Source organism: Odontomachus brunneus, unplaced genomic scaffold, assembly GCF_010583005.1.
Source record: "Odontomachus brunneus isolate Ranch 3 - 2012 unplaced genomic scaffold, Obru_v1 Obru_scaffold_053, whole genome shotgun sequence".
Classification (NCBI taxonomy): Eukaryota; Metazoa; Arthropoda; class Insecta; order Hymenoptera; family Formicidae; genus Odontomachus; species Odontomachus brunneus.
This window is the reverse complement of record NW_022639503.1, coordinates 529,379-557,155: the sequence shown is the minus strand read 5'-3', so window position 1 is coordinate 557,155 and position 27,777 is coordinate 529,379. Positions and strand designations below refer to the sequence as shown.

General features: G+C 32.3%; 1 protein-coding gene across 3 annotated transcripts; it reads right to left on the bottom strand.

Annotated features, from left to right (window-relative positions):
* Window positions 1-1,447: 1,447 nt before the first annotated feature.
* LOC116845580 (scavenger receptor class B member 1-like) lies at window positions 1,448-27,777 on the bottom strand. 3 transcript variants are annotated; one of them, XM_032818412.1, is made up of 11 exons: window positions 27,443-27,777; window positions 20,145-20,245; window positions 13,698-13,789; window positions 12,668-12,828; window positions 12,443-12,587; window positions 9,657-9,857; window positions 5,968-6,128; window positions 4,976-5,262; window positions 3,646-3,764; window positions 2,751-2,876; window positions 1,542-1,814 (listed from the first exon to the last, which is right to left on the bottom strand). In XM_032818412.1, exons 2-11 carry the CDS (start codon window positions 20,176-20,178, stop codon window positions 1,542-1,544), a joined length of 1,599 nt encoding a protein of 532 aa, XP_032674303.1. In that variant the 5' UTR covers window positions 20,179-20,245; window positions 27,443-27,777. The 3 variants fall into 3 exon arrangements, with proteins under 3 accessions (XP_032674304.1, XP_032674303.1, XP_032674305.1); XM_032818413.1 differs by lacking the exon at window positions 27,443-27,777 and having other exon boundaries at window positions 1,448-1,814; window positions 20,145-20,178; XM_032818414.1 differs by lacking the exons at window positions 20,145-20,245; window positions 27,443-27,777 and adding an exon at window positions 15,752-15,858.

Here is a 27,777-nt window from a genome sequence, read left to right as displayed (position 1 = left end):
GTCAAATAAATCAACAACAAAAGAATTTTATACAAAAGAAATATATTTTCATTTCTCTATTTCCATCGTGATACTATATACCATTTATAAAAATTTATTACTATGATGTTTTGTACACTTAAAAAACAATAAACTAAACGTCAAAGTATAAAAATAATTATGTAATAATATCCTCTTATTATATTTTAAATCTATAAAAATGTACATACATTTATTTTCACTTTATATTTATTTTATTTATATTTACTTTCACTTTATATTTGTTTTATTTATATTTTATGATAAACATACTTATATTAATTATGTTAAAAATAAAGTGGAAATAAATATATATAAAGTATATATAAATATATACTTTAAAAATCAGTAATCTCTTCGGTAATCCGAACGATCGCACGACGAAATATTGCGTAGTCGTTGGCACTTGCAAAGAAAAGAATGTAGGCATTGTATATGTGATTATAAGTTACATAAGTTACATAAACATGTGTATCCGCTCTGGTTGCATTTTCAAGATATTTTCTAGTGTTAAAAATGATATATTTTAAATTTGACAACTTAGAAAACGTAGATAAATTCTTGAATATTCTTATTCAGAAAAATGTGATCTTCCATTTAATTTTATATCTTTATTCGATATAAAAAGATTTTCTCTCAAAGTTTTATGATAAACATACTTATATTAATTATGTTAAAAATAAAATGAAAATAAATATATATAAAGTATATATAAATATATACTAAGTATATATAAATATATTTAAGTATATATAAATATATATAAGTATATATAAATATATACTTTATATATATTTATTTTCATTTTATTTTTAACATAATTAATATAAGTATGTTTATCATAAAACTTTGAGAGAAAATCTTTTTATATCGAATAAAGATATAAAATTAAATGGAAGATCACATTTTTCTGAATAAGAATATTCAAGAATTTATCTACGTTTTCTAAGTTGTCAAATTTAAAATATATCATTTTTAACACTAGAAAATATCTTGAAAATGCAACCAGAGCGGATACACATGTTTATGTAACTTATGTAACTTATAATCACATATACAATGCCTACATTCTTTTCTTTGCAAGTGCCAACGACTACGCAATATTTCGTCGTGCGATCGTTCGGATTACCGAAGAGATTACTGATTTTTGTCAGAAGTTCGCTTTCAAGTTTAACCAATCCTATATGGAAAAAAAGGTTTGGTTGAATTAACCAAATATCTGGTCGAATATGAACGATCCAGAAATTCTGATTGAAGTAATCCGAATTCTGTTTAACAAGATTTTTGGTTAACTTAAACAGAATTCGGGTTACTTTAATCGGAATTTCTGGATCGTTCATATTCGACCAGATATTTGGTTAATTCAATCAAACCTTTTTTTCCGTATAGAACGCACATTGCTCGCGTTCGTGAACGAAAAAAACCAAAGTATTACAAAAAATTTTTATATTTTATAAATATATCCAACTGCGCGTGTGTGCGCAAAATATTAGTTAAAATGCCTAACTAAATAGATCTGTTTTTTACGTGATCTTCTTAACCGTTGGTAGAATAGTGAGCGAAGTGCATTGGCCGTTGCACAGAGGCATTCTTAAATCAAAATCGGCCTGTCTCGGCACTTCCTGCTCCTTTTTCCGTTGCTGCCTGAGGACTCTCAAAATATGAACAAACGACCATATTATCATTGTCACTCCGCCGATACCAAATAAATACATCAATATCGTTTGCATCATCGGTAGTATCTGTAGTATCAATTTTAATATAAAGATTATTTTGATCGGTGCTTCTGGCAAAGTCTAGAAGAAAAAGATTATTATAATTACTATGTGATTAATTATATAAATAAAATTATATTATATAAATGTGCGTGATATATAAATTATATGAAAATTATATGAATACAATGGAGAGAAAGAAAATTATGTAATTTATTCGCGTATATTGAGTAAAGTAAAAAATTCAGTTTAACTTACTTTCCTATTTTCTCTCTCTCTCTCTCTCTCTCTTAATAATTATTAATTAAATTAAATAATTTAAATTTAAATTTAACTTAAATTAAAAAAAAACGTAATTCTTTTTCTCAAATTTAAAATTTAAACTTAATAATAAAGTAAACCCCTGAATTTGATACACAGAACTGGATTAATTTTTTTTTTTTTATTAAATTAGACATTATCGAGTGGGATGGAAACACATTATTCATCGACCAAGTAATTATTGCCATTGTTTTTTATCTATTTTGGCGACATTTGTATATCTGTATCGTAAAAGATGTAGTTGGTTTACCCGCTGAAGAAGTCAATAAATCGAATTAAATTGACTTTTTTGACTGACCGAACATGATAAAGACTTTGAACGATGCATAATGCGATTGCGACATGAATATTGATCAAGTTAGTGGCGTAGAATTAAACGACTCGAAAGAAATGCAATCAGAAAATCGCTTAATTTATGCCATGACTATAAAATACCAGTCATGACTGGTATTTTATAGGAAATACATCCCACCACACTTTCCTCGATTTAACGTAACATTATTCTAAATTACACAATGGAGTTTTCTCATAGAAATGTCAAACGACGCGTTGTTTTGCAAATTACGGCAACAATAACGGGAGCAATAAAAGAAGCTAATTAGAGAAAGCGAAGAGGCAGAGATAATCGTATAGCTTTCAAACAGAAGGACAAGATTTTTGCCAACGTTTGACGTGTGAGAAAACGATTTTACTTACTGTGTCGAACCAGAACAGCGGTATCACTTTGTCGTTGAAAGGCCTAATCTTAGAATTGTAACGTGTGTGATATATTACCAGGTTCGTCTGCATTCTCGAGCGTATATACAAGGGCACACCGGTCGTCTAAAAGGACAACATCGCGAAAATAAATGTAAGTAATGTGTGTATGAGACAACTGCTTATGCTTAAGGTTGTAGATTGCTTATTATTCATATCTGTCATATTTTATTTTAGCAGATATGCTAAAACAAATCCCAAGGAGTAAAACGTTGAATTCGATTAAAAGGATCGCGATTAAAAATTTTCTTCTCAGAAATCAATCCTATTTTCCTGATTTAATTACACGTTCTTCACTCCGCTGTTCTTCCATCTTTAGGAAGATCTCACTCAATTATTTGACAAATTTAGATCAAGATTGGACTTGCTCATTTACATCATTGAGATTGTCATACGAACATGTTAGATAATATGATATTAGATAAAATGCTATTAGGTAATTAATATACACTTTTGACACTTTTTTCATACGCATAATATCGAGAAATAATATAGTGATTGAATAATCCACAATATACAATCTTAACTAGTCAGAATTCTCTTTTTAAAAAAAGAAACCACAACGCACAATGCAACAAAAAAAGTGTAGTATTGCATAAGATCCAATATACATACCAATAGTAATATTATACTAATACTATAATTTTTGGTTTAATAACGTAACTATTACATACGACATATTATATCATGTTTATATTGTCGAGTGGAAAATTATAGCATTGATGCGAATGTTAGTGTTGATTGATATTTGCTGAGTAGCATGTTTTTTCTGAAATTTTGCGAAATACCCCGAGCGTTTCGCAAATATTTCTATTTGCTATTTGACATTGTTTACCTGTTGCAGTATTAAATGCGACCCGTGCTTTTCTTGGTCCGGACTAAGACCGTCTATATCTTCCAGTAAGCTCGGGTCAGCGTCAAGGAAATGAGGAAAAGATATTGCCGACGGGATATCTATAAATATAAAAAAAGAGGAATCAATCAATTCGTTAACACTGTTGTAATTACATTTCTTCTTTCTCTTTCTTTTTTTAAGCCGTTAAATGCGTGCTTGCGACTTTTATATTAGAAATGCATACATTTACAACTCTGACAGCACCGGACGTGGCGAGCACGTCGCTACGACATAATAACATTGTAACGATGTGCTTGTAACGTTCTTGGCACGTCTGTGCAGATAGGAAATGAATTCAAAATGAGTGATGAACGGTGAGGTCTGCGGAAGAGACCTCTGTATAAATTCATATGAATGTAGCAGTGATGCGTTATAAACGAATAAAAATATGATTTAGATTGTAAGACTATATCATTTTTACGACTACATTTGTAAGACTACATCATTTAAAAGAAAAAACGAAAGAAAAATTTCTTTGATGTTTTGCATGTTTAAATCAGTCGTATTGACATATTTGCATATATGAATGTTGAATAATTCTCTAATGATTGTTAAAGATATCATTAATACAATGTTGTAGGAATAAAGATGAACTTTTAGCGTTTTTGCTTATAGAGATCAAATATTTTTTGCTTTTAAAGATGAAATCAATATTCTTATTATCTCACGTTACTATATTACTAATTAACAGTCTTACTTTTCTTGCGTGGCATACATGATATCAATACTTGGTAAAAAAGACGTCATATAACGTATTAATAACGTATTAAAAAAATTAATGTCTCCAAAGTTAATAATATGTTATTATTGGCTTATTTAACGCCATGTTTGCTGAGTATTTACGTTCGTCATCGTCATGTGACGTTATCAACTTTACATATGCGTATTACAATATCTCATTACAAACCAGTTAGTCACATAAGTGTGACGGCAAATATTTTTTTCTATGCTCATATTACCAAACTAAGTCTGATTATATAAACACAATAAATCTACAATTATGTAAAAAAAAAGAAAAAAATACGAGTTAGACTGTGGGGAGAGTTCTTTAAATAAACCATGGTAGCGAGTGTGTTAAGCATGCCTGGATTGTTTCACATATGTTTCACTTTTCCAGTGAATTACCTGAAATAGCTTACCAGACTGGTTTCTACGAAAATCACAAATCAAGCATTTCTTATTACACGATATTTCAATTCTAATGTTATTCTAAGAAATTACGTCTGAAATCACGACCGAGTCACGACGTGACAAGAGTTGGAATACATACTGTAGTAACACGGCGTTACATTTATCAGTCCCTTTTTCAAACAGATCTTCTTGCTGGGACAATAACATTTGTTATTTGGGTTCTGCTCGGGCGGATCGGCGAAGTCATCCATGAAAGTATAGTAATACCCTGGCAGACCATAATACGCCGTGATCTCTTTCCTGTACATGATCGGTAACGGTCGACAAAATACTTTCCTATAGATTCTGAAAGTGGCATCCTTATCCAAATGCGGCGGAAATAAAAGACCATCCATGGTGCCTTGAAGTATATTGCAAGCCGTATTTCTACAGGGCAAAAATAAAGAAACATATTGGCGTTTTTTCTCCCAAATTGTGATTAAAAACAAAATGTCAAATGAAACGTGTATATTCGCTCGCAAGAGAGGAAATCTAACATTGATTTTTCAACAAACATTTCATGTGATTTTCTTTTCTTTTTGTTCAGCGCGGAAGCACCTTATAAAAGGCAAGAAAACACAAGCTTACGTGTCCTTCCAATTATCAATGCATGAAATATAACGCTATTTATTTGGCGAGGACAAACAGATACGTGTGAGTAATACGTTTTAGCAAAGTTTGATTACAATTACGGGTGGCATCGTGATAATACGCAGTGGCTTTCGGCGAATGGGGTGTCAGCATCCTGGTACTTCCCGGAACAATATTTGACTTCTGCAGATTTGTTTGCATTTCTCGTTCACATTCGCGTCGTCGATGCTGTTTCAATTTAACGCGCTGTTTAATTTTGAATAAAAACTTTCAACGGATTTTTATGATGCCCTCGGAAATGTCATTTAGCACCTACTGGAAGAGCAAGATGCGTTACTTATTTTGCCGTTAAATCTATTTTTGCGTGAGGACGAGAGGCTGGCGATCCGTACGACGTAAAATTTTATTCGCACAACGACGGAGTGTTCGCGGCGGCTGGTGTATCTTTCCCGATATGAAAAACAGCTCTTCGCGATACGATCGTTGAGACTAAGTGCTTACTCTTTTCGTGTCTCATTGTCCTTTGTATTGATGTATCCCCATTGCTCTAATCCAGGACTGCCGTTGTACTTGTCGATACTAAGGTATCTCCCTTTCTCATCTTTCATATCGGCATTTTTTTTTATGTACATCGTTATGATGTTCTCCCCTTCGTCGTACATCTGAAAAAATAGATTTCAATTCCAGCCTTCGACTGCAAAAGTTACTCTAGAGAAAAGTTACTCCTTTCAATCGCCTCTTCCTCACCGAAACATACATAATCTTTTTCGCGATTAGTTAGATCCATGCGATCTTCGTTGGAAGAATCATGCATTTATTTAGATATTTCTTAAAGGGAGATAAAAGGAGGTAATTCTTTGCGATCAGAATATTTTCATAACAGTTATTTTACCATTGAATGTCGGGATATTTTTGGCAAATCTGTTCAACCGATCCGGATTATGCTTATTATTACAAAAACAATTAATTTCGATATTTGTATATGCGCAATATATCGGCATAAGTGCATTTCCAATTAAGAATAACAGAGTCTTGCCGATTTTCCTACCGGCGAATCGTTGAGATGTTTTCCGCGCGCAATATTCCGGGTTCGTAAGTGAATGGCAATTGTCCTTCTGAAGGACGCATTAGATACACTATTTGAACAATTGTTAATGTTACAAGATAAAAGTGGGTCCGGAAATCCGTGCATGTGCCACGAGACTGTGCGGCACTGAAACTCACACTAACCTCATGAACTCTGAAACGAGAGTGTGTAAATAGTGAAAGGATCAGCACGACGTGTAATAATTGCGAAAAGCGACGGCGTTCAGGGCACGCGAGTACGCGACAGTGTTCCACTCGCTTGTGCATTGCAGCATAATCAGGGTTGCGCGACGAATTATAAAATCGTACCCGCGTGTAATTATCTCGCATAAAGGAAACGTGATGGAAATCACGAGTTGCGTCGATACATTTGGAATTTCTTCCGAATTCGTTATACTGCATAGATTTCAAAAGTGACATCACAAGAAGAAAACTGCGAGTTTGAGGAAGAGGATGCTATTTATTAAACGGTAGCTTCCGTCTCGAGAGGAGCGTGCTTTGTGTCTTTTTTCGCGCAGATACGCATTAAATGTCGGTGTACTATGTATTTTGAATATAATTGGACGAACAACTCGAAAATTGCAACACTGCGCGTCCATAGCTGAGATTATAGAGTCCATTTCTAATTGAAAGTAAAACTAACATAACAAATCAACCCGACCGAAGTCATACCAATTGAGCAACTTTCGCGCGAAATTATCGAGCCATAATTCACATAAAATCGCCACTCCATGTGACCTACTAATAATTACACTAGTGGCATTAATGGTGCCTAGTCGTGCGTAGAGAATGCGTGTGTTTGCATGGGTTTATGCCCGCGTAGGTTTCTCTTTTCTTTCTTCTTTTCCTTCTCATTCATTCAGGCGAGATACGGGATATTATTCAATTAGCAGCATAAATTTCCGATCGATTTCGGCTCGATCGAGGCGACTCATGCATGCATTCCGGCGCTCCAGACGCATTATTTTAAAAACAAAAAAGGGTCTAGGATGCTCACAAAGACCAACGCTTGCATTGGAAACCGGTTCCTATTTGTTGCATATTTTAGATCTTTTTTGCAACCTTCGACGATACGTAGAACGAATCAGCCTGATGATTCGTTAGTAACAGCGAAATGAAGTCAACGTTCGAGACGATTATGGATCTCTACTCCTTTCGACGTGTGTATATATGTTTTCAAGTCAACCGATCTGTCTTTTCGTTCTTTTCCTTCTTTTCGACGAGTAGCGCATTTGAATACTTGAAATGCTCCTCGGCTAGTTGTGCGCCATAGTCACATTGGTTGCATTCGTTTGGCGTTTTTTTTTATAAACAAGTCCAGAAGACACTGAGAGGTATCGACTACAGACAAACGTATTTTCCTGACGCATAAACTGCTGAGACAAATACGTCCTCCACAAAAGATCGATCGCAATATTATCTCGGTGTTTTTTCCTTTCAAAGTTCAAATTAATTATGCGTAGCGACAAGCAGCAGACGAAATATTATGTGCAAGAGATCGCGTTTAAACTCTAAATAAATAAATAAAAAATTTAACAATCGCAAATAAACGTCAGTATTTTTACAATGTGACACAAACTGACACGTATCTTTTCTCTTTTCTCCAAAGGAAGAAGGTCCCTACGGCCGGTTTTTTACCGGTTTTTGGCCGGTTTTTTCCTCTGAAATTAAATCAAAAATATCAAAAACGTTATATTTTTGTAAGATCTATTGAAATAAAGTGATTTTAGTCTAAACGGACATATTTTGATGCCTGTTTATACTATAATTCTAATTAATCCCATTTTTATCACCAACACTCTTATGTCACCTACATATCTCCCTACATTTGTGTGTGCGCACGCGCGCTTGAAACTACGAAAATACTATTTATGTAGATATTTAGCAATATACGTTTCTTTAAAAATCATACTGCTCTATAATGTTTTCTCAGTATGGAGCGCGCGCGCGCACACACACACAAGCGCGAACGTACACATACACACACACACACACACACACACACAAATATAAGGAGATAATATGTAAGTGACATAAGAACGTTGATGATAAAAATGGGATTAATTAGAATTATAGTATAAGCAGGCACCAAAATATATTTTCATTTAGAATAAAATTATTTTATTTTAATAGTTCTTACGAAAATATAACGTTTCTGATATTTTTGGATCATATTCAGAGAGTGCCAAAAACCGGCCTTAGGGATTCTCCTCCTTTCCATGCTCTTTCGGGTTTAAAACAAATATTTTAAAACTATCGCGATGGAAAGAAGTGAACGCGCATATCCGGTTAAACTACAACTTTTGCACCTAGCACCGCAAAGTGCGATGCAATTTTTTTACGTGTTTACGATTAACCGCTTCGTTAAGAACCAGGCCATCGTAAATTTGCCAATACGCTCTAAAGTAGTTAAACGCGAGCAGTAAAGCGTCATTTTGCCGTTGGGTAATTATTTTATTTCACGACGAGCAAAATACGTTCTATTTCTCTTTCTCTCTACTAAATTATTAGATTTCGTCAACAACTGAGGAACGCAGGAAATAAATTGATAAAAGAACAATATCTGAGTTTAGATATTTTTAAGAAATTTTTAACAAAAATAAAACTTTTATTTCGATTTCTCCATCAGAGAAATGTAATTCTCGTCTATATGCAGATCATTGGAAATATAAACATTAATCAAGTCTTTGTAATGAAAGAAGACTAAAATATCGTGATCCGTTAATTTTTATCTATTTTGATGATGATTTACTTTATAAAATAATACGCAGTTCATTTAGCTGATTGTTCTTTTTCTAACAAACATGCAAACTTTAATGTATTTTGCAAGACTTCGGAAAAAATGTTTTGCGTTACAGAAACCAATATGTAAAAGATACAGCTGTGGGTCGTGAGAAAAAAGAAGAGAATTAAGAAATTTAACTTTAAATGCATATATCTCACATTGACAGATATATCTACGTCTATTCTTAAATTAGATTCCAATATACGTATTCCGATAGTGAATGACTTGCGCTTTGATACTCTGCTAAATGCATACGTTCACATTCATATTTACGCGAACATTAGGGAAGAAACGTTTCGAAACATATTGCTTAACTCACCCTGTCCATAAGACCGAATTTCTGAAAGTTGATGAAGTTCGGCATAATATTGCTAGCCAGTGACACTAATGAGTCCTCGTAACCCCACAGATAATCATATACCGACATGTTGAGAATAGGTTGTGCGTCCAATATGTTTGTCAGTTGTAAAAAGGGGTAGTTCATCAGGAATCCGGCGTCGTGCAAAGCGGACGAGGCACCCTATGGATTGCAATAGAATTTTTATTTATTTCGTTCTCAAGATATTCATCTATTTCTCTGTATGTTCAAAAATGTTGTAAGCGAGGGACAATCCTCTACATTAATCAGCACACGTGAGACACATGACATCACGAGTGTTGCTTACATCTCGCTTGTCTGTTTAGATCTTCATTTTGCCTTCCGGATTCTTTATCATGACGAAAACAACTTTTTTTCACTACTTTTCTATTGTCTAGTAATTACATAGTGGTCGTACGCCCAATGATCATGACAACTCTCAATGACACAACCAGCAGGTATAATTGAAAAGTTAGACGCCTTTTTTACCTTTTTTTATTTCGGTAAATACTACTTGTCATATCATAAATAATTAGTGAGCACAATGAAGAAAACAGGATATCGTTACAATGTAATATGGAAGAATAAAACATGGAACGTGCTTGATTTTTATGTATTAGTTATACATTCTAGATCTAATTGCGCATAATGCAATAAATTTCATTCATAATATTGCATTAAAAATTACTCTGTCTATAATTATTCGTATTTTATTAAATCCTGTTGCTATAAGATTTGTAAATTCTTGTATTTAGTAATTATACGTGTGCGTTTAATACATTATTCATCTGTAATGATACTACAATAGCAATAAATTATTATATTTTCAATATTTCATCCTTGTGACAGTGATAAAAACCGGAATTACTTCCGTTCTATGATAAATGTCTCTAATTATTCTGTTCATAAAAGATCAGCGTAACTATTTAAATATGTCTAGTAAGGATTAACACCGATCGCCTGGAGACCAGTGTGGTCAGAAATCTCGCCCAGTGTATACACGCCAAATGTACCACTTATCACAGATATCGAATGTACTGTAAATTTCTTTTAACGTATGTACATGCGATATGTATCGAAGTATGATCCAAAATATATATATTCATGGAATATACATGCGACATTATGTACATATTAAAATCATTAATGTTTTTACATAATATATATCATCATGTATATTCATCTTACGTATATGAAATGTATGTGCAGTGGATATACAAGATGTTTTTTCACATCATGGAGCTTTTATGTATATACAATATCTAATGGAATATCTAATGTTATGTGGGTGTTGACAATTTGGCTCTGTGTCTATTTTGGCCTATATATATTGGCCTCTCATCCAAAATACGAGTTATGTTACGCGATCGTTGATTATAAGTGATACGACTATTAATTGCGATTTATTCGATCTGTCTCTTTCTGAGTGATTTGAACTTTCTCGGAAAATACTTTCACATAACAATATAATTTCGCTGCGCGCTAAGATGAACAATTACTATTTCTTTAGAAGAACTATTTCGTTAGAAAAAAATACTTGTTTTAGTTTTACTCATATGCATGTATGACTCGACAAAAGTCGCACTCACGAGGACGAAGACGCCCCTAGATTAGATAAAATTGCATCTTGTACTGAGAAGAAATAATCTAGTAGTAAATAATAGATCGGAATTGGCATAAATTTACAGATCCTTTTATTTGTTGCGAGCATAAAGTCGCTTGGAACAATTATTGTGGTTTTGATCAACGATGTTACGTTCGAGAAAAATTCTTATAACTATGAACGAAATAATACAATGTTGCAGAAATCGCATGAATTTTTAATTAGCGGAATATATAGCGACGAATGTATAAAATAATCACGCGGTTTTCGTCATAATTTATAAACCAATGAAACAAAATACGAGGAGGAAGAATATTTTTTTCTTCACAAGCATTGGAGAAACTTGGGATTAAATATGCAAATATGCTCACGCGACATTTAATGATCTATGCAAATTGGATATTTCGTAATAGCGCATTTGTCTTTTGTAACTGCAAGGTTACGCTCTTCGATCTAGCTACTCGAGCATTTAATCACTTAATCATGGCGTCAGTAGAGTGTTTCTTTTTTTCTTCTTTTTTTTTATTTTAATCACGCCCGTATTTGGTAATAATAATGCATCTAAGCTTCCGGTATTTTCATGGTGTGAATTTATACTGTAAAATGTGATCACTTATCGTTACAAATTATATCAATTTGAATACGTTGACGCGTATACGTTGACGTATATATGCATATAAATACGTTAACGTTTTTATAATTCTTAGAATTCTGTACAAAGTTTTTCTCGATACTTTTATTTAATCATTAATAGATGTTTACTTGATTAGTTGTAAATGTTAATTTTTCAATCGATATTAATTTTACGGATGCATTATCATAATATAATGCAACTACGTAATAAATTTAAGCTACGAGAAAAAACGTGGATAACTTTAAAGTAAATTAGTAAATAAATATTAGTAAATAATTAGTAAGTAAATAAGTGGATAACTTTAAAGTCACTTGTTTTAGATTGAGCCGAATAGCAATCAAATCGGTTCAATTAAAATTTTAAAATAAAAAATTTTGACATGTATACTTCTTTATTGATGCTAAGTGGCGCTTAGTGATATCTGATTGATTGGAAAACGCAGAGGAAAATACTCAGAGTTGCAATTCATCACTGATAAAAATAGAAAAGATCCAACAAATTTTCTCTTACCAACATAATCACATTCGGGACATTAATAAAGACCTTCGTCGGATCATTAATTGACATCTCAGGTACAAAGGTTACTTCCCGCCTAGTTATAAAGCTTATAGTGCCATTGTCGTTAAACGTCACGTTATCATTCTTGATGTGTTCTCTAAAAAATTGAGCAGATACAATGTTTCGATTGACTAAAAGTTACTGATTAAGCGTGCCAAATATGTAAGACATGCTTACTTATAGACGTACGGCCCAATTTCTTGAACTTTCAGCTTCTCCTTGCCGCTTAGAAACTCCACCGGATTGGTAAAGTTAAATACATATATGCCCATGTTAATAGCGGTAGGCGGTTTTTTCCAGAACGTGAAGAAAAGCGAGTTTGGCCTCATTTGTATGCTCTGCAAATGTAGACTCGTTGTATTTTTCTACAGATCTTGATTTTGCTGTTTAAACATTTCTAATTTGTAGAAATATTTGAATGGCCTATAAGGAGCCAAGTACGGATGTCATAGTGCTATTAGATATTAATACTACTTTAATAATATTAATACGATAGTGGGAGGATAATATGTCCAACATGTCAAACGCACGTACCGAAATTTTCCTAATCATCGTACGTGGCGAATCAACTTTCCATACTTAGACCGATCTTTGAGTCCAAAACTTATATATATATATATATATATATATATATATATATATATATATTTGTATTCCCAAAACCCCCCGATGACTCGAATAGATTCATTTTATATGTTACGAAAAACATACATGCGTAATACTATAATACTTTAATAATATTAATATGATAGTGGGAAGATAATATGTCCAGCATGTCAAACTAATATATGTCATTTCTAAATGTTGCTTGCGCATTGTTCGTCTTCACGATTTGTTTCGTATCGCGTTCGCGAGGCATTCGCAAAGAATTGCTGAATTTTCTATAATAATTTAGCGCTAAAATGAAGTATCAAGTGGAAAGTGTCACGAACGATTCACGCTGTTCTCATAGCTTTAACGATAAATTTCGCGTATGTTATCATGATTCGGCAATTTTATTTCTGTTTCAGATAATCAACGTGAGATCTTGCTGATATTTGCGTGATATTTTGCTTAGAAGCGAAAAGTGCGCTTTTTTAAACGCGATATATAAATTGATTCCTTTAAATTAGAATCTCTTCCCGAGTTTTTCTACCAGCCTTTTCCAAAAAAATATTTACTATATTTTTAGATACTCTTTTTCTCAGTGCAGCGTATGAATACTTACGTATTCCAATAACATGTTCATGGGATTGAAAATGTAAATTATGTAAGCCAGGGAAGTGCACGCGATTCCCACTATAAATAAGATGATGGTTTCTGAAAGCAGAAGAAAAGGGACGTTTTCTTCATGATAAAAGATCACAACTTTAAACGGTGCACGATTTACGTGCGTGGTCGTACAGAGAAAATATTGTAGCAAAAATTACAACAGAATTTCTGTAATTTTGGACTATACAGAATTAAAACCAAAATTACTATATATTTGTTTAAAAATGTCATGCACATTTGACTTTGTATTATAAAATTATTCTGATTCCTTGAATATTATTTATTTATGTTATATATCAGGTAGAATCGTCGAATTTATTGTTTCCATAATAATTTATACTACAACTTTAGTATAGGTTAGCTTTGCAAAAAACACTGTAAAAGAAATATAATTTTCACTACAATATTCTCCATGTAAAGAACGGCAAAATGTTCAGCTAATTTAATCATTATAGTGTGATTTAATTGACGCTTTCGCTATGTTCGCGTTGACGCGTTTCTTCTTATGCATCACGCTCACAGTGTTTATTATGGATCGCTCTCGCATGTTACTTTATTCATTGTTCTACTCTAATCGCGATTAAAATCCAATTCTTTAAACATCTTTAATCTTTTTGAGCGTGGAGATATTTATTCGTTAACGACGGAATATTATGTCAATTGTACACAAAACTCAATTAATACTGTCTCATTCTCCAGCATAGTGATATTTAAGATTCTGTAATCTGGAAACGAATCGAATAATCAACAGTCACAAATATTTATAATATAGTGCGCCTGATAATAATATATTTATATATAAACAGGCACAAATATTTATAATATAGTGCGCCTGATGGCAAATCTTAAATATTACTATACTAGAAAATGGGACAGCATTAATGGAGTTTTGTGTATGTCAATTGATGAAAAAGAAATTATTTCTTGAAGAGTCGAAAACAGTAAACCGAGATAAATTAAATTGCGTTTATTACTGCCGTTGAAGCAGACTTGCGGCCGGCTTGTTCTTTTTAACCGATCTTGTCTACTGTTATCCCAGTTCAATTGTTTCGTAATTGTTTGCAAATCCAACTGCGTTATTTTTAAACGTATAAACGTAATTTGGCTGAAGCTTTTTTATACATTTTTTACTGTTTTAACCCCTTCAGACTCGATTTATTTCTCATAATATAAAAAAATATTTACATATTGGTTATTAGTGGTGAGGGTTTAATAAAAATAGAAATATAAAAAATCAATATTTATTGAATTTTCCGAGTTTTCCATCCAGAGATCGCAGAGCAATAATTCACAAAAAATAATAATTTTACAAGGCTTCAAATTTGTGCAAAATTGTGCACATAGGATCTGAATGGATTAAGTTACGTCATTTGACACGTTTAAGACAAATAGATTATAATTGAACGTTTAAACGTGCTAAATGATATGTTTCAAAACAGTATGAAATATGTAAAAAAGATTCAGTCAGAATAACATACTTGAGTTTGCAATATAAGCCCGAGCGTCTCACGTCTTCACTGCAAATTCAAGTACGTTATTTTTAAACACATAAACATTTAATTTGGTTGAAGTCCCTTTTACACATTCCTTGTTTTAACGTCACTTTTTACGTCATTTGACATATTTAAGACATGTAAATTTTAATTTAACGTTTAAACGTGTTAAATGGTAATTTAAAACGGTAAGAAACGTTTAAAAAAAAGAATTCAGCCAAAATAATATTTTGACTTGACAGTGTAGCTGTGATTTACATCTGTTTTCAATTTTGTGACTTTCATAATACTTATGTATAACATGCTCCTTATTTCAATTAAAATAATTACTTATTTCGAGTGTAAATAAAATACATTTGCAGATTAATATTTGCATTCTTTCTGTGTGCAATTTACTTTCATGAAAATTTTCTAACCATGTAAAAGTTATTTAACTGTTAAACTGTTGAAGCATGTAAATAAAGAGTAAATACGTCTTTATAACACGTTGCAAACATTGAATAACGAAGTGCGTTACCTTGTTATACGTCTCTAAGACGTGTTCTCATTATTATGCGTAAGATGTGTGTAAAATGAATACATTACACACTTATATGTATTAAAATAATATGAATAAAGTGTTTTCTGGAAATTATACAGATAAAATGAATCAAATAAACACATTAGAATTTACAGTGAAGAACAGTCGAAAACCGGCTACAAGCTTACGTTAAAGTATGTAAAGAAGCACGAATATAATTGCGAATATAATCGTAATAATTGATAACTGTTGCTTGTCTGGAGGATGTAGAATGAAAAAATTCGTAGTACACATATATACGTCTATACTCAACAGAGATTGCAACTGTGTTTTCTGTCGGCTTTTATACTAAATTATAACAAACAGTTCGACTGTTTGTTGACCTTGCGGTTATTCCGCGCGCGGTTGTTCGGCGTTTTCTTTGTTATTAATGTTTCGGATGTCGTGACGCTTTCCGGATCGTCACAGGCGTACGTGTGCGTCCACAGTATTCAAGGAGTTAAGAGAATTAAGAATAATAATATAAACACCGCATTCATGTCACTTTTGTCAATTATCAGGTGCTCATGTCGTGTCAAAATGTATGGAGTGTGTCAAATTGTGTCATCTTCTGTCATGTATCTTCCAATTTCACCTGCATAATTCGAAACGCTTATCCTATCCGGCTTCGCACAATTATAAATAATTTATGATCGCTTTTCTCTACTGTCTTGAATGAATCACCAATCTCTTCTCGCGTTAATTTAACGATTGTTGTACACACTAGTGATATGCATTTATGATGATTAATTTATCTGCAAAATCGCAACGTTGCCCATTTATTATATTTCCGGGCTTAAACTTGAGATCTTAAAAGGCGTGAATGATACTTGTTATCCTGATTATGTTGTTAAGCGTAAAAATGTGATCATTGTTAAATCATTTTAAATAAAAAAAAAACTCGACCGGCGGAAGAAAGAGACAGATTGAAATGCGTTGACAGATTGATTCAACGCGGCTGAGACGCGGGGATCTTAAAATCGAATTCCGACGTTTCCTTAATCGTAGCTTCAGAAGTTAAACGGTAATCGCAATAGGTAGATATATAAATAGATGAAAATATCTGTGTCTAATGTAAGACATAGGAAATGGGTTCAATATCATTAAATATATTTGTCCATGCGATACTTCCAGAGAGAGTAAATGCTCAGTCGCGCCTCACTTATCTCTTAAATATTTAACCCCAACTAAGTCGTGAGAAAAACAGAACTACTCAACATCAACTTATAGTTTTTCCTAATTCCTCGGTCAAATAACTAGGAATACAATAAGCGTTTTAAGCGTCGCATTAGCACATTCGAGCCGGCACTTGAAAACGCACGAGGGTTTTGAAGAAAAATATTGAACATCTCTGATGCATCTCCGTTTAACATACTTCGCGCTTCTGGCACACACACGCGACATAAAACGATACCTTTCGGCACGTTTAATGCATGCTTGTCATTCACCTTCGACTTCATCCATTCCCATGCAAGAATCGAACGGAAATTGCGTTCGGCCCGACACCATCATCGTCTTATGCAAATGTACGCGATTCGTTTGCATTATGCAACGACCTTCCTGCGATTTATCAAGGTAACCGGCTAGATCAGATCAGGTAATTGGAAAAATTAGGAATTACAACACGCCCCAATGAGATATGGCTCTTGTTATTAAATAATACTGTAAAACTTTATCCTTACGTAAGAACACATTGTGTCTTTCAAATAACGAGTATCTTTGGAAATTGTCTAACTGCAGGGTCATGTGTACAATTACACGGCCTATAGCAAACGTCCTTTCTCATTCTTATCTTTCTGAGAAGCGCATTTTAAACCATATTTCTGATTTACATTTGAAAACCCTGCGAAATATGCTCCTTGTACTTTGAAATGTTATTTCCTGCACGCAACCCATCTTCCCTAATTTTCGATTGCCCAACAATAAGTAAGTCGCGCGCCTTCTTTAAATTCTGAATGGAAATTCCATGATGGGAAAAAGTGGAATTCCTTAAATTTTTTAAGGATAACAGAATAAAAGAATTTTTCATCAAAAGGAAGTTTTACCAGAATATTTTTTTCGCATATCTTTTAATTACAATTGTTGATCATAATTACTTTCATGAAGCCAAGATGGTCTTAAGAAAATGTGTAATATTTTCTTGTTTAAAAAATATTTGATATTAGTATGAGTAATATATATATATATATATATATATATATATATATATATATATATATATACTTAACAAATATATAGATATTTTTTAATTCATAGATACTTTTTCTTTTAGCGTGGAGTAAATTTTTCAAACATCTCTACAAAAGATTATTTCTGCCAAATATAGTTTTGTAATATAAGAGAAAATTAATGTATGATAAGAACAAAGTTCTTTTCGATTCCTCAGTGAGGCATCTAAAACAAGAATGAACCAATTTGTAGATTCGCAGGGTGAATTTTTCAGACATTACTCCGAATGTTTCGCTTCCCTCGCAAAGTTTTCGATCTTTTTGGTACACTCGCCACGTTTTACCTATCTTTCCATAGAGCATTTAGATTCAACTTGACGCATCGCGATCTTCACGCAATATGATCGCTGGATATGGTGCTATCAAGGAGCATAGATCGCGCGTCCCGCGATATAACCTCTGTAGTAGATAGCGGCTTACCTTGGCTCGGATTCCGGATTATCTACAGTAAAGTAATGAGAAAGGCCAATCGAGGTCACCGCGTTCGTTCGAAATCTTCGATTTGGCCTGACAGTGGTACTATTAAGCAACCGAATGATACTGACCACTATGAGATAGACCGGCCATCATCCTATTGGGAAGGCTCTCGTGCGCGCCCTTGATCAGATCTATTGTGAATATTTTAAGGCTCGGCTACACGCTACAGCCCATAGTGTAACGTCCTTTCAAGGATTTAGCCTTGAAAACGCGTCTTCACCGGTTAGGTTGCCCGTGAATTTCATGGAATCGCGTGAACACAGAAACCATCAGACACCGCGATCATCTTTGAAGGAAGTCCCAGAATATCTGTACTTGATCTCTTAACGATAACTTCTTCAAACTGGAATCATTTCTTGGTTGAAACGAGTTTTCCAATTATGCATGGTCGACAGTAAAATGATCGCCGCAAACGCCGCAATAAAATCAGTATCCGTTCGAGTGCAATTGACCTTACACGAATTTTTATTCAAGGCTTTCGATGTTAAAGGGGAAAAATCCGAAAACTAATGGACGAATTTTTACAATGGCTAAACTATGTCTTCGAGAGTTTATTAAAAAATCCTCCGTTAAAGTATTGAAAATTTAGCTGAAAATTTCCGGTTTGCCCGAAATAGTTTGACCATGTAAATGCGACTAGCGGATATGTTTAAAGTAAGTGTAATAGTGCGCGTGATTTCGTGTAGCACGTGTAGTTAGAGCGACATTAGTTAGCGCGGGATTTATCGCTGAGTGCTAAAAGATTGAGTCCACGCAATATTCACGACCGTGACCGCGAGTAGCTAGTGGCTACGTGATCGCGAGTGGCCCCCGTAGAAAGCAACGGTCGTAAAAGATTTAGAAAAATTTTATCGCCGTGCGTTCACTTGGAGAACACTTTTTGAACCTTGATTTGAGTCAGCCGGTCTTTTTCCTTTCTTGTTATGTAAATAATCGCATACGCGTCTTACGTTGTTGAAATATGATTTTCTTTTATCGCTGTTTTGACTGCGAGACATTTGCAAACAGCGCAGTGTAATTTTATTCATTTTTTAAATTCAATTAAAAATATTGTTCCTTTATTTTTATTATTTTTCACGATATATTTGCGTTTAATGTCCGTCGCGTTTTACAATATACGAAGGGCATAAGGGAGAGTTGCCGAAATCGCATCGGTCTCTTAATTCGTACTTTATTAATTGATTTTTTTAAAAGTTTGTAGGACATACAGGACTAGATATAATCTGAAAATGTTTTGTTTATATTTTTCATCGCTCCTTTACTTCTCATTTTTATCCCGTTAGATTCATGTTCAATAATATAATAAAAACAAAAAATAAGATACAATTTAGAAAATTGATATGACTTCGGCGACTCTCTCTTTTAACTAGTGTTCTAAGTCTGTGAGTTTGATTTCATTATTAAGGATTTTATTATTTTTTTCAGCTTAATTAAACTTTCCGATTATTTACATAAATCTACCGTACAATAATATTTAAATACACATATTAATGAAAATATATGCAAATCACTCAGCACGAAGATACCTGCTGGTTAATTTTCTACTCGAAAATATTGTGCTGTCTAACGACGTCTGGAGGATAATTATTATCGTAAGTCAATTAGATGCGTGTATGTCCTCACTTTGCAAGTCAGGAATTACTCACTTTTAAATTGTGGCAACGTGAGCGTGGTTTTCATGGCTGCGACCTGATTCCCCTTGTTTTATCCTCAGTTTTCCTCGTCTAGACGCCTTGATTGCGAAATTCTGAAATGAATGCAAATTAAATTCATTTATTACGTGAATTAACGTCGTCATAATCGAGAGATTTGAGAAATCGAGGATAAAAATTTCAAATAAGATTTTACTCCCCGTCGATTTTTAATCAATTAACAGTGTCACATTGAAAACTTCTTGCACCTCGGAATACAGTTATCTCCGCATGAAAATCGCTAATCATTTACGTTCAATTACTTTATTGGACAGATCGGGTCTGGTGCTTCGACCCTATTCAACTCGCCGCGATTAGAGACGCGTGGACATACAACCGCGCGTCATCGATTTCTCATAGAGTTGAACGCCGTTCACCACGAGTTTACCAACGCTATTAGCACGTTACTCTTGTTTGCATATCGCAGAGCGGTTGTTCCCTTCCGATAGACTTCGCGGACACTTTCCCGCGGACAGCTTCAACGAGCTGACTAAGCTGAGAAGAGGATACCGGATTATGTCGTACAAGTTAAGCTATAAAGTTATGTGAAGTTATTGATATAATACAAAATTTCATTTTCTTTTAAATTAACTTTCCCGAAGAGACGACAATGTAAGAATGTAAAATGCATCATAACAATGAGATATGATAGATTGAAGTGTACTGAATTTTTTTCGTATCTCAAAAGTGAAAGAGCATTTTTATCGGCGCAATTATTTTGGAAGAGTAAAAACGCCTGATACGTCAGAATACAATAGAACTTAAGATACGATAAGAATACTTGTATAAATATTTTTTGCACGACGAAAATTGCGTCATAAATGAACAAAATATCCGTGAATTTTTATTCAATGGAATTATACTAGTATTTTTTGTATAATAAATAAAATTTTATGTAAATTAATACTTTGATAATGTATTTAATTGCGATGGACCACTAAATGGCTACAAAATTTATATAAACGTTAAGCAATAAAAACTCAAATTATCATATGTAAAAAAGGTGAAATATAAATAAGACGTAATATAAATAACTGAGATCGCTACTATATGATTAATGGAATTTGTTTATAAATATTCTTGTTTTGTATATCTCTATACAAAAACAATAAATAAATGTGTGTAGGTGATATTCAATAAAAAAAAAATAAACTAATAAAATTAAACTAATAAAAGCTAAAAACAGGGTGTAGCGTACAAATATAATTTTATATTACATAATAATAATGTTACAAATTTAAATTATTATATTATACAGAGTGTCTTAGTCTTCTATGATGACCCTTTGTGAGAACGTAGAACGAATTGAGATGAGCAAGAAAGTCCTGTGCCGTTTTGCGATATTCGCAATAATAGTCAAGATATTAATTAAAAAAGATTGGTGAATGATCACGCGTGATATGGTAGATGAGCTGCAGTGGCGCCGTCTGCCATTGTATACTTATACATTAAGTTATACTGAACAAAAAAGTCCTCTTCCATTTTGCAAATAACCACATAGATTTTTAAATATTAAAGAAAATTGTTACATATATGATTGTATACCATAATGCATAAATTTTTTTTATCTAAAAATCTATGTGATCATTTATAAAATAGTAAAGGATTTTTTTTGTTCAGTTTGATTTAATGTATAAATATACAACGGCAGACGGCGCCATTGCAGCCATCTACCAATTTGCGCGTGATCAATCACCAATCTTTTTTAATTAATAACTCGACTATTATTGCGAATATCGCAAAACGGCACAGGGCTTTCTTGCTCATCTCAATCCGTTCTACGTTCTCATCAAAGGATCATCATAGAAGTCTGAGACACCCTGTATTATATTATATTGTATAAATATTATTATAAAATCAAACGGTCGTACATTTGACCCTTCTTAGTAAAAGAAACGTTAAATACGTATATTATATTAGATACACATACGCAGCAATGCAGATCCTATAATAAAGCAGATAAAATATAGTAACGTTGGAAAATTTTTGGACAAGATGAAAGAAAACATGATATTGCGAGAAAACCGAAACTATTTTATTTTTTGAAATACACTCGCATATACATTCTACAACTTTTGCGAAGTAACTTTTAACATGCGACATATCATCCATTGACACGTTTCAGTGTCTCGGGTCCAAAAATTTTCAAACGATACTGTGAGTATGAGCTACAATATGTCCGTGTATCGAGACGATATCAGTGTCGAAGACGAATATGCTAAGATTATAGAATTTAAAATATTTTAACATAATTTTGAAACATTAAAAGATAATCTACAGTATTTTTACCCGAGAGAGAGAACGTGGAACAAATGTGGAAGAGAATCAAGAAAAATATAGTATTCACAGTCGTTAAATAAAAAGCCACAAGTAAGTACCAAAACAAATAGAGATAATCATATGAAAGTTAAACGTTGAAGTATCAAGCGTTAAAATATATATCAGTCACAGACGCTTGTCGGAATGTATGACGCAAATGTATGGCGTAACTTTTATGTTTTCTTGATTTCATGTGTCAAGCATCTCGTGCGTGAGTAGCACGCATTCGGGCAAAAACATATAGATTATTTCTTGACAATACTATCACATTAAAATTTTTATGTCTCCTATAATATTAATATATTCGTTTTCGATATCGACGTTGTCTTGACATAAGATACACAGATGCATCATGGTTTGAACAACATACTTTTCATCCGCTCTATTATAGGATTAGCATCGTTTCACGTAATTGTCTAATGTAATTTACATATATGATTAACATATATGATTAACATATGATTTACATATGATTAATATATGATTTACATATATGATTAACTTTTTTTCACTGAAAAGAGTCGAATATATGACGGAATTTAGAATATTATTATTATTATAATCACAAAGATCTTTGCACACTATATCTTGCGCCTCGCCTAATTTCCTATTTTTTGTAATTAAAAACATTTCTGTAAGTGTTCTGCCGAATGTGAGATCTACAAATATCATTATTTAAAAGTTACACTAAATATTAATATGCTTCTTATTAATGTAAAAATTTATATTTATATATATATATAGAATCTCTGATGATGACATATGAAACTCTCGTATACATGTAGGTTAAATTGAACAAAAAATTCCTCTATTTTTATCTCCATTTTACAAACTACGTAAAATTTTGAATTATTAATTAAAGAAGATTAGTGAATATTCACATAACACAATCGTTCGTCAATCTCCTTTAATTAATATCTCAAAATCTTACGTACTTGTTTCAAAAATGGTAGAGAACATTTTTGTTCAGTTTTTAACCTAATCTATATCTATTATTTAATACGTTTTATATATTTTTCTGCTAATTTATAAAACACGAATATTGAAAGAAAATTTCGGATTTTCTAAAAACAGAAAAAAATGTGAATTCGTGGCATCTGATAGTTAATAAAAACAAATAAAATGAGCTCTTTTGGAGAGCTAACCTCTATGGAAATATTTTATCCCGCTTCTATAAAGCCGTTTTATTTAAATCGTAACTACACGAAAAAATATAAATGTTCAAATAATTTTGTGTCTACATAAACTTGAAATGATAAACATGATACAAACAAACTAATAAATAACTACACGATTGCTCAATAATTTAAGAAAGGAACTTTTGAGATTAAGAAGAGCATGTTTTACTGATAACCCTTATAGAAATATCATACTAAGAATCATTGATAATTATTTATTATCCAGTATTTTTAATACTGAAAATAAGTAATTATCAATGATTCTTAGTATGATATTTCTATAAGGGAAATAAGTCTGGTATAATGATATGATTTTCAATAATTTTAATTAATAATTAATAATAATTTTAGAATATGATAAACCCGACTGTGCTACTTCTTCATTATTTTGGGAGCATATCATGCGACTATTTTATCAACCAAATAGGTTAAAGTTGTCTCACTTAGACATAACTCACACACAACTTTCTTATCTCTCATTTTACGGGGACGAAAGAAATTGTATTTAATCGTAATCTTTTCGAACTGTTTAGTTTCGTATTTTTCGTATTGACTTTTTCATAGTTTTATTGATGTTATTGTTTACGTACATCTTTTGTATAGGACAAACGTTTAATAGAGGTGTATTATTATGTGCGGTAAGCAAGAAGCATATAATTGACTCAATAAAGCAATAACAATAATCTTGTGTGATAATATTAAAATACTGTTATTATGTTTCTTCTTATCTATATTTTATTGAAAATCACTGATAATTGCGACGAACTTCAACACAGAAAAAAATGATTTGGTCGGTTTAGTAAATCTGTAACTTACTAAACAAAATTAAATGTTCTAACTTTTCTAACCCAGTAAGGAAATTATGTGTGGAAGCAATTATCAACGTACTCATAGAGCAAATCCATTTTTGTTGATATTATTTTAGTCACTAAAATAAGTCTCATAATATTGTTATATTATTATTTGCTTTAGCTAATTTTTATTGCTGGAGCAACTTATTATTTAGTTGTAATGGAATTCGTAAATGTAACAAATTTCCCTTGATACAACAGCAAAAAGATTAATTGCATATACTAATCTATATTTCTCATTAATTGTGGTAAAGAATCATCTGTATTGTACTGTTCCGTAGGCGATTTCCTCACGTTGCTAATTACTGGTAGTATTTACAAATAAATTTCTCCTGCGCTTGTTTCATATAAACGTGACAACTGTTATAAATATTTAAAAGACTTGCGTGTGTAATACGCCTTTTTTCTGTTGTTTCCTGCAATATTTTGTATCATTTAAATATTTATAAGTTTACAACACGCCTGTTATCGAGCGAATCAGTTGCAAATTGTTTAATTTGCATCAGGTTTATAGATGTATCATGTATTATAGATGGAGATTATCATAGATGTATGAGATATGTACATCGTTGCACAAAGTTGTTCTCACGATCAATTTTTAAGTGATTTCGCTCGCGTGTAACATAGTATTTAAAAAACTGACGCGATAGAATCGTGTCAAGAGCACATATTTACCTGATTTACATATTACAGTCAAAGCCGGCCAGAAAAGTTAGTCTAGACCCACCTCTTTTCGAAAGTGTGCAAATATCAAGTATACATAAATGCGCGTTCGTTATGTTTCTTTTTATCTTTCTTATCTTTTTTATCTTTTTATCTTTTTATTCTTTTAGCACTTGCTACGCACAGATGCTAGTAAAAAGAAATGAACTAATCTCTATAATTAAATCGCAAAACTAAATCTGTCGCAAGCGAACGTTCATACGGCTTGCACGAATTTACTATTACAAAATTATTTTTAGCGTTAAATATAAGTCATGAAACGTTAATACGTTCGTTACTAACGTCTATATGTGACAGCAAAATATACGGCATAATATTTTTTATGTTCACATTATCAAATTAAGTTTGTTTTACGAAATCATATAAAAAAATACGAGGTGAGCTGTGAGGAGAATTCTCTAAATAAATTGTGATATATAGCAAACATGTTTATTAATTCTATATTATAGATAAAATATAGAATATATTATATAGATATTATATAGATTCTATATAAAACAATTGCAATTCAACTTCAAGAATATTTTTGAAATATTCACAATAATGAATTTATGAATTTTTTAAAATCTCTCTTATAATATCACTTATAAGTTTGCACCATCACTGAGCAATTTCATATTGCGACTAATTGTGTGTTGTACCATACCTGAGTACGCGCGTACTTTAGCCAATATAATTGGTCAACTTTAATTGTTTATAATTTGAAAAGTATTATAGCCTCGACATTTTTACATTAGGATCTGTTTTTTCAAATTACCTCAGGAATCCGTTCTTAAAAGATAATGCGGTAGTGGCGGGACACACTGTATTTGTGAATAAAAACAAATGCACCAGGCAGGCTGATCAATATACGCGATTATTTTAGTGGAGCCGAATCATCATTTTAAAATTCAAATATATTTCATACTGAATCCACGGAATGATGCATTTCTTTGATGTTTTAAATTTTTTATAATTAAAGAGGAATTGATTTTTGATAGGGTATTACGTAAAAATTAATCATGCTAATCTTACAAAACTACGATTGTCTTCTTTTGTCGAATTTTATCGAATCTTCTTTTATTCTTTTCAAACTTCGCGCAATAGATGGAGCGTAACAATCTTACTTTGAGGAGAGAACTTCTTATTTTTATGAAATCGTATCCTTTAACTCATGTAATGATTAGTAGTCGAGCAAGATTGTAAGATTGCTTGCGTGTAACTCTGAATCACAAGAGTAGAACATTACTCTTCGTTTCATTTGCTGCGCTCCAATGAAAATTCCCACCGCATTTTTGTACGCACCACTTCAAACGCGATTTACAAAATGTGTAGCGCATAAGTCAAGCAATATCCGAGATATATAGAGTTTTATTAATATCGAACATTTTTCTGCAAATCCTATATTTATTTTGATACGAAGTTGTTTTCTAATTTCTAATTAATTATATAATATAATAAATATAGCAATATAAAACTTTTTAAATTAATATAAAAAAACCAAATTAAAAAGTATCGAATTAAAATTATTTAGTTGTATTTTTTTAGTCTTTAGTTGTAACCGATCCTGTGCAAATGAACTATTAGTCAGTCAGTGTAGGGAATCCATCAAAATAACTTTTCAAAAATCTTTAAACATTAAATTACATATTCTTCTACTATTACTTTTTTGAAAAGTAAATCTTATCGTAACTCAGAAGATCACAATATTGTACGTCATCAACAAAACATTTTTACAACTGTACTGCGGTGACTTTACTTTACATTTCTTTGAATATTAAATAAATTTATCATTTGGGCGCATTGCTGAATGCAGTTACATTATTTACATATATGAAGTAAAAGAAATGATGTCATATTGTAACAAATTACCATATTATTGATTCGAATTAATATAATTAATAAAATTTAATTAAATTAGTAAAATAAACGGTAAGATATATTTTACAAATATAAATAATCACGGATGTTTGAAATATATCATTATATAATATATAAAAATATATAAATATCCTTGTTTTTACTTATATAAAAATAAAATATATTTTACGGATTTTTATATAAACAGAGAAAAAGCAGAAACAAAAAATTCGTTTGTTTCAATACTGTATGATCTGTCAATGCGTGACATACAGGAATTACGCGCTTCAGGAATTACGGCGCGCGCGATATCATCCTAAATAACATCAACAAAATTATACACCTGTCATTCGCCGTGAAAGATGCAGCTCTTGACTAGCCAAATCCTGTAAACAAGAAGTCCGAGACGGAACGTCACTTTTGCGCGTCGAAATCGAAATCACTATTATTCACAATCGCTCTCGTAAGATCACCGGTGGCAAGGACCAGAAAGAAAGATACAAGTTTATCGAGCGGAATACACAGTGTACAAAACACGGCGAAAATACGCGGTTCGCGTTTTGGGAGCTCTAAAAAAACCGAAAATTTTGAATGTGCCGGCCGATCGTGCGTGCACACTTTCGGCGAGATGCTGCTACTGTTGATACACTCTCGACTGTATATTAGTATCAGACTATG